The sequence below is a fragment of the Halictus rubicundus genome, chromosome 8, assembly GCF_050948215.1.
Source record: "Halictus rubicundus isolate RS-2024b chromosome 8, iyHalRubi1_principal, whole genome shotgun sequence".
In the NCBI taxonomy this organism is placed as follows: domain Eukaryota; kingdom Metazoa; phylum Arthropoda; class Insecta; order Hymenoptera; family Halictidae; genus Halictus; species Halictus rubicundus.
In genome coordinates this window covers 4,217,727-4,226,893 of record NC_135156.1, presented here as the reverse complement: position 1 = coordinate 4,226,893, position 9,167 = coordinate 4,217,727, and the positions used below count along the sequence as shown (strand labels likewise).

General features: G+C 27.1%; 1 protein-coding gene across 1 annotated transcript; it reads right to left on the bottom strand.

The window, feature by feature from the left end:
* Window positions 1–3,250: 3,250 nt before the first annotated feature.
* LOC143356187 (uncharacterized) lies at window positions 3,251–8,786 on the bottom strand. The gene is made up of 3 exons (XM_076791668.1): window positions 7,486–8,786; window positions 6,973–7,418; window positions 3,251–6,409 (listed from the first exon to the last, which is right to left on the bottom strand). The coding sequence occupies exons 1-3, from the start codon at window positions 7,679–7,681 to the stop codon at window positions 6,224–6,226; spliced, it is 828 nt and encodes a 275-aa protein (XP_076647783.1). The 5' UTR covers window positions 7,682–8,786; the 3' UTR covers window positions 3,251–6,223.
* Window positions 8,787–9,167: the final 381 nt, after the last annotated feature.

Genomic DNA, 9,167 nt, shown 5'->3' with positions numbered 1-9,167 from the left:
TCAGTGTCCACTCAAAATATAACAAGTTCAATGACACCGTAATAGTTTCGTCGACATTCTATCTCTTCTTCGTCCAAATTAAATGCTAAATTATTTTTGAACGATTTTCTATCTTCTAGTACATTATTCACGACACTGCTTTATTGTAAAATCATATCTTATTCTAATTTGTAAATTAATGCGACATAATTGATGTGGTAAAAGAAAATACGTTAAAGTATAAAGATAATTATTACACTGCGGATTTTTATGCTAAATTTTCTCCATCAACTATAAAATACTGGAACAAAATGAAAATTTATTTCTTCTTTTAATCATTTTAATGAGGCGGTGATAGTATACTGACATTTTTATATAACTTTTATCTTTCTAGTATTTTATTTTTCACCTGCTCATTTCTATTATAAATGCATAAAATCTACGGTCTAATAATCATAATAACTAGACTACGGATTTTACACATTTATGACAAAAATTGATAGATCAAATTCAAAATTGTGAGAATATTCCATTAATCTAAAAATACTGTTTTATTATTTTGAACTTATTAAAATGATTAAGAAAAGAAATAAATATATATGTAGCTCCTGTGTATGATAATGAATGCACACAATTTTTATTTTATACAAAAATCCACAGTCTAATAATAATTAATAATTACGTATGTGTATAGAAAAATTACTTTTTGCAGGGCGGGGAGGGGGGAGGGTCATATGAAATGTGAAGAACAGCTTGAATACTTTCAAGTAGTATACCCTTCTTTATTCTTCTTAAGAAATTTGCACCATAAAATTAATCTTCTGTCGGAAGTGGATATTAATCCATTTTGCGTTGACATAAAATTCTTACATAGTGGACATAAGGTTATTTTATAAATTTTATGAAAACGCATTGCCGTCACTTTTTAATATGAACTAGCATATAATTGCAAGTGTGCTATTTTCATACAGGGTGTCCCAGTTTTTGTATTTATAGATATAAAAAAATGATATATAAAGATAGATCGTTTGAAGCTTTATGGAACAATTATAACAAAATTGCAAAATATGGGAAAAACGATAACGCGCTTATAGTTATTATTGAACTACGGACGTTTATGTACAATGAAAATTTGTTGCATCAATTGCAAGAAATAGGAGCGAAATAGAAATTTTTGTCACAAATGGTAGTCCGTAGCGTAGTTATTGTAATTGTGATACTATGTAACGGTAAATATGAATAAATCGGCGATATTTACATCGTAATTTATTCGAGGCGTACTCGCTATATCAAATCATCGAATGCGTCGTAATATTTCTATCATTCTAAAAGCTACTAATAATGATTAAATAATTTGCCATTATTATCATTTTATACATTGTTTTCTTTTTCATAAATTTTAATCTTATGTTTGAAGAGCTTAATAAAAAAAGTTACCATTTCTGTTCAAACAAGACTGACAGAGATCAGATATTCATATTTTGTATTTTCTATAAAACTATTTAATAAAGCTTTACATCTAACCAATGAAACACACAGTCGTCGTTAATGACCAAGGTGTCGATGCGACGTGAAAGAAGAAAAGAAGAAAAAGAAGAAATGACCATCGTCTATGGAATATTTTCCTCTGGTTTACACCTGTCCAATATGCTAACAAAATTTCGTTGAAACAATTGAACATCCTGCATAAACATTTTAGAAGACTGAGAACAATGCCTACATTAAAAATGCTAATAATGCAACAGACAGACATTTTCTGAGAAAGTCAAATGAATATATTATTGCGGTTCTTCACTAATCAATTTGGAAACTTTGAAATAGAAATTTTTGTTTGATGTAAAAAGATATAATAACTCTTCATCAAAAAAGTAAAAACGATCTTTGTGACCCAATAACTAGTAATAATTTGCAATATTAATGTAATCCATTGTGTTATGCAAAATTGTATAATCTTTTCTTCTCCATTATTACTGAATCATTCACTATTTTCGAAATAATTCTAGGTCATAAAAGTACACTCGAGGAAATGTGGTATTGTGTTGCATTTAATTATTATATAAAATGACTTTGCTACTTATTACTTATTACTTTGTGACTTATTTACTGCTACCATTTTTTTATTCAGTTTCTACATAATTTTGTATATATATAATATTTATTGGATGTCACAATGTTTTAGTAATCTGTCAATCGGAGATATAATACATATATTACATATATTTATTAAATCTTTTATAATTTACATGTTTGTATGTATTTTTATTTAACACTGACATGAACCCCGTCGGTAATAAAGTTTTAAGTGCCATTAATTTTTTTCTGACTGGCTTTAGATTTTTTATTTCATAATCGATGAAATTATAAAAATACTTTACGGAGAACGTAATAACACAACCGAATGATTTACTTACAATTAGTGCTCAGCAACTTTAGTGTAATGTGTAGCCGATAATTTTTTTCAAGCTAAGGAAATATGATAAATAACTTAATTTTATGATTTGTAAAATTTAAATACATGTAACGGTTTTCCACTTTAAATATCGATCATTGATTATTTTTTGCATATCATAACAAATGTTCTTTAATTAAACATATAAGTTCAAAAAGTTAAAAAAAAATCACCTTTACGATTATTGATTCGAATGATTATTTTTACTTTCACAATTGCAGTGACAACAAACTCTAATGATTACAAATTTTTTACAAAATAATATTATGTTACAAATATTTTGAGTTAATAAATTGTATTTGTAAAAACTATCCTCAATTTTCAGTATTTTGAAAAACTAATATACAGTCTTATTTTTGTTAATACGGAAAATATTAAAAATTTCGTTATCATCCTGTTTTAGTATAATTTTCTATTCATTAGGGAATTTATCAATCAAATGATTTACAATAAACAAATGAAAAATGAAATTAAAAATTTTTTTCAACAAAAATTTTTTCAACAAAAGAATAGTGTTTAGCAAGTTTGATAAATTTGTATAGATAATAAATAAATAATACTCTGGATCTTTATTCTATACTATTATTATTCATACTCTGCTCAGTGTGTTATTATATACAGTTTTACACATGCATTATATAAAAAATGCAAAATAATTAATTTTTATTATCTGCCGTTATAAATTCATTTTAGATTATTCAAATATACGAAAATGATACTATAAAAATTACAAAATTATGGATTAATTTGATAATAATAGGAAGATTTTTCAAAGTGTGGGATTTATTATAAATTTTATTATTTCTAAATACATTGCTTCACTAAATTTTTAAAACCAAATTTCACAGTTTTTATTTACAATTGTCAATTACAATCAGAAATTATTTACAATCATTTGTGTAACGCATTTTCGGACAAATTATATTATCTAAAATAAGTAAAGTTTACGAATATGTGCTGTCAAATCTATTATAAATTTCATTCTACTTATATGTGTCACTTCTACCAACGTTTTGAGATTAAGTTTTACTATTATCGCGATGTTTCCTTAACATATAAAAAGTAAACGAACGCAAAATGGATTGAACATCATTTAATAGACGTAGAAAATTCTTAAAAATAATGAAACAAATTGGCAACTGGAAAGATTATTTCATATTACGAGATATTAAAAATATATATGAGTGATGCAAGAAGGATTGTATCATAAATTTTGATATGCTGAAGATCAATATCAACTGTTAATTATTAGACCATGGATGTTTATAAAAATTCATACATTTATATATGATCGTATAAAAATCAGTGCTAAAAAAATTGTTCACCCATGTGAATAGGCTTATTTGTTTAAAAAATGGAGTTCATATTTTCATTAAACTTTTAACAATTTCTTACTTTGTTGCGCTTCAATGTAAATGCATAAGTGCCCAAAGTCTGGTATATATCAGTTTCATAAAAAACTATATTTAATGTTAGATGATAATGTTATCTTCCTTCATATTTTGAATACGAATAAATAATCAAGCATCAATTAAATTTTAGTTTACAATGTGTTATTACAATAAATTAAATTTATTATGCTATGTTAAAAGAATATGTTACTACACTACATATAAAAGTTGGCACTCAGATCACTAATAAATTCAGTCACTATGTTGACTATACAATAAAAATAGGCTTGTGTTTATTAGCCATAAAAAGAATTTGTTAAACTGTGTTTGATTTCTATACACGACTCAAATCACTTATTTCTAAAAACTCAATTCTCAATTCGTGTTTGCTATGAGTATATGTATTTAAGATTATATTCGAAATGTTAAATAATAACCTTTCTGAACGTAATTAATGTTGCATGTAGGCACTTTGTTATAGCCTTATGTTCATTAGCAAAGACACTCCATTTCTACCGATAATCATTTCATATATGTTTGTTTACATAATAAGTCTTTAGTTTTAAGAAATATGCTACAAATACTATATATGATATGTTCTTTGTTGACACAATTTGTAACTATAATCCACTTAATAATTCTAACGAATGCATTAATAAGTACTATAAAGGCATAAAATTGTTTTGATATTTAAGTATTGCATTTCAACATGCAAAAATAAATTAATAAATACTTTTCTAATTTCATAGTTCAGACATTTTTAAATTGCACCTTAAGCTCTGGCAAGTAATTTCCTAAAGTAAGAATACATTCGCTAATATTTTAAATTAGGCATGTTCAAGATAATTACAAGTATATGTATTCCTCTCAAAATGTATGTCAGCGTTTTGATATAGTAAATATACTAAATACTATATAGTAAATATAGTAATATATTTGTATCACAAATATAATAAGATTTAGTTATTTTAAAACGCAATATATAAATTTATATTTATACAAAGTGTCTCACATAAGTGTCACTGTGGAATTTTAGGACCTAAATTAAACTATATTTAAGGTAGCATAATTTCAGTCAGTCAACATTTTTTTAGCGTACGAATGTTGTTTTTGTTAATTTTTTAAAGGAGATGCATGCAAAGTATTAAAATTACGTAACATCGTATTTTTCATAATGAGTAAGCATACCAAAGATTTTATTGGAAAAATATTAAATATATATAGGGAAATACTGATTAGTAGAAATTATGCGCGTTCCAAACAGACCAGACAGATCTGCCGGATTTTAAGGTAGAGAATTGTAGAATTACCGCATCCGTTTGGGGCATGTTAATACAGTTCAACTTCTGTATATAAATTTTTTTGTAAACTTATAGTAAGGTCCAGAAATTGAATGGTATTACTTATGTAGGACACTTTGTACACGACTTTGTTGAATTTATTACCATTTTTTTATATTTTGTTATTCAATGAGAATTGTTATTTAAGTAATTGTTTTTTGTGAAAACTAATATATAGTTTGTTTCAATATTTGAATATACCAAAATATGAACTGATTGTGATTAGAAATTATTCACATTTTACATAACATTTTTTGTATGTACCAACTAATTCTTATTTCTATAAAAATCGTAAATATCGAAATTTCAATAGAAGATGATTTTGAAAATTGACAAGAAAAGAAATGTGACTATGTTGTTAGAAAACAAAATGAGGAAAGGATTCTAACTGAATCTATGAAGATCTACTATATCCAATAAGCAAATTGTACTCTACAGGTATTTTAAGTTAATACTACTAAGTAATTTGACCAATAAATTATTGATGATTAAATAAATAAATTAAATTAAATTAAATTGATAAATTAATTTCCAATTATATTGTAAATCGAAATGTGAAAAAATAAATAAGCCTTTGTTCTAAAACATTATGTTACTAAGTAAACTGAACTTGATTTTGCATCATTTAGTCAATCAGTTGATATTTTACTGCATTGAATAATGTGATTTAGACAATTCTTTTACCTGATAAATATTCTAAGGTCACACTAAATTTTTTGTATACTACTTTATAATTTGTTCATCTATTTAAAAAGATCTACATAACAACCATTCAATGTTATTCAAAACCTTGTACATCGTATCCATGATGAAACATGTTTTGATCAATCTACTGTCAATCAAAATGCTATGACCTATTAACAAATTAAATCAAGTTACTACTGCTGTTCACTAAGATATCGACACTATCATTAAAAAAATTCGTAAAGCTATTTTTTTTATAACCGAATAAAGTTCAGTTGATGTTGTAGTACCAACTTCTGGATATCTATGAGAAAAATTAAGTGAAATATTTACTATTAATCTGTAAGACACAATTCTTAGGCATTGTAACTGCTTAGATATTACAATATGGCACAAATACACAGTCCTATACATATCATCCCTAACATATATGCCAAATCCCTTTTGATACTAGGATCCCTTTTGGTTGAGCCTGGAAGATTGTATATGTTTTTCCACTTAATTGCCCATAAAGGAATACCAACATGCAGAATATCTGGGATCATAAACCCTAGATCTCGCACCACCTATTGAATATAACTTATTATTAGGAGTGTACGAGAACCCAAAAATATTGGATTGGGGCGGGAATAAAATTTTATTCAGAATAGGGACGGGTTCTCAAAAATTTCGAGATTCTCGAATATTTTCGGGATCTCCGATATATTGGAGAATCCCGAAATTTTCGAGAACCCGATTCGTCTCGACCCGTCCCGACCATCGGCTACCCGACATTTTCGGGTTCTCACACACCTCTATTAATTATCTACGTATTCAAATACAAGTTTACACTAAAGAAATGAAGAAATTTTTGTACTTGATACCACAGTAGTATTATACATGCTTAAGTAAATTCTATTAAATTTTGCTATAGTTACGAAAAAATTTTGATATTATTTATTTTAATCTTGTTTGTTGTGATTAATCTTGTGTTTCCAAGTTCATATACTGACTATCATAACTAAATTTCTTCTAGATTCAATTAATAGAACAGCTCTCACTAGTAGAAGCAACTATATCAAGTTAAAAATGTCTTCATTATTACATTGAATAATGCTTTATAATGAATATGAATTATAAAGAGTATTACCTGATGTGCGTAACCTTCTCCTCTAACAACATTAGCAACAAATTGATCCCAACCACCCGCTACAATATGTAGAATAGCTATTGCAGCAATGCCAAAGGCTTTTCTATGTGTGATTGGATTCTTAGTATCTGCCAAATGTATAACCAGGATAGTAGATACCAGTTCAGTGACGGAGAAAAATAACTGATGGTACCACTGAGAATAGAATTCATCGTTCCAGTAATTCATATAAACCCACCAAGTATAATAGTGAGAGAAAATAGCAGTGGAAAAAAGTATCGTCATGCTGAATCTGAGACGATTCTGAAATGCTAGCCATGTCAAGTGCTTCAGTGTTTCGTAGAACAGGATTATTCCAATTACAATGATTATCCATATTTTTAGAGTGTTTGTAGTGGCATTGAAGTACATGTGTTTGTAAGAAGCAATACCAGATTCGTATGATCCTAAAAAAAGCAAAATATGTTTGATACATTCTAGAAGTAACTTTCTAACAATATAACATAAGCTTACCTTTGAACACTGTGTCCCAACATGAACACGAGCAATACTGTTTGTCTACATCTCTTGAATATTCTTGCCAAAAGTAATATAAAAATGTGATATGCAAAGGTGGTATTGTTAACGGTGCTAATATTCCTATTACTTTAGAGCTACAAGATGCAAAGTTTGCGTACAGCAAACGTTTAATCATCTTAGAAAAACCCATATGTACAAATGTCTTTATTTACATTGAAATTCAGATTGTATTTTATATATTGATATTTTCTTTGGCAATCCCTTTTTAATCAGTTTGATATTAAAAGCTTAGAGCTACGCCAATGAATTACATAACATGTAACAACACAATACAAATTGATATAATCGTTCTTTTTATTTGATAATAAAATCATTAATTCAATTCTTTTAATTCAATTCTTTTAATTCAACTCTTTTTGATGGTCAGCGAACACGAGACGAAGCAAGTCATTTTGAAGATCACAGCTCTTTTCTGGTAAACAAATTAAACATTCTCTTTTACTTACTAACTAAATTTCACTAAAAAATATACATTAAAAATTTTTTCTTTCTTTAGTCATTGCACTAATATAGTAGTTTTGAAAATACAAAATGATTTCGTATATAGTATATCTCATTAAACAATTTAATTTGTCATGAAGATTGTTACTATAACATTTTAATAATTTTTATTGAATAGTTTATTTGATTGATGCATTCAAATACAAACTTAATACATTCAGTTAACATTAGGGTTTCCACAGTATGTCATTTTGTGATTGTATCACAATGTTTGAAACACTCTCACTGAATAATAATCTCTCCTCAATTTATTCCATTGATAACTAATATTTAGTTGACTTAGGTATCTGTACCATACTCATAATACTGTTGTTTATTTTGAAATAATTCATTATTCATTTTTCAAGTATATACTGAAGAATTCAGTACTGTATAACTGGTAGAATCTTTCAGTCTATATGTCAGTATGTATAATTATATTTCACAGTCAGTCTTAGATCAATTAATGGTTTATTAAAATATAAAATACTGTATCATCACCACTTTGGTATAATGACAATATTCCTTTGTAGGAACAAATTTTATTTCAAACTTTGAGGCATTTTTGTTTCTGTAGATGTTTCTTTGTAGACATTTCTTTTTGTATTCACATGACAGTAAGTAAAAAGTACTTAAATTGGCACAAACGTTCTCGAGGATGCGGTACAAAATAATGGATCTATTCCCAGTCTCCATGGGTTTTACAAGACCGACGGCTTTGCCCCTTCCGTAACGAGTCTTCGCGCATGCGTGAACTGTGTTCTTAATCCGGTAACCACGTGTACTTCCATTTCTGCGAAATATAAAATATTATTCGATCACATTAAAATGATTCCTAAACCATCTAACCATAATATGAAACTACTTTAAATAATCTGTAAAATATGTAATATTCTCATTTTATTTCTGAATTACATATTTTTTCTGAACTTATATTTTAGTATACAGGGTGAATTCGATAAAGCAGGACACCTAAATATCTCCGTTACTTTTCGTTGTACAAAAAAACTTTGTAGGACAAAGTTACACTGTTTGAAGGGCCACATATAACGGTGTAAGGGGAAAAAATTCAAGGTCATTTTTATGAGATTTCAAGGTTATCGATGTTTTTTTAAATGGAATGATATATTTTCGTT

What these genes read in the sequence shown, in the direction of transcription:
- LOC143356187 (XM_076791668.1), bottom strand. Translation starts at nt 7,681, where the DNA reads ATGGGTTTTTCTAAGATGATTAAACGTTTGCTGTACGCAAACTTTGCA. An exon ending in TTGGGACACAGTGTTCAAAG is followed by an intron (nt 7,419 to 7,485) that starts GTAAGCTTATGT and finishes TGCTTTTTTTAG; the next exon opens with GATCATACGAATCTGGTATT. An exon ending in GAGAAGGTTACGCACATCAG is followed by an intron (nt 6,410 to 6,972) that starts GTAATACTCTTT and finishes TATATTCAATAG; the next exon opens with GTGGTGCGAGATCTAGGGTT.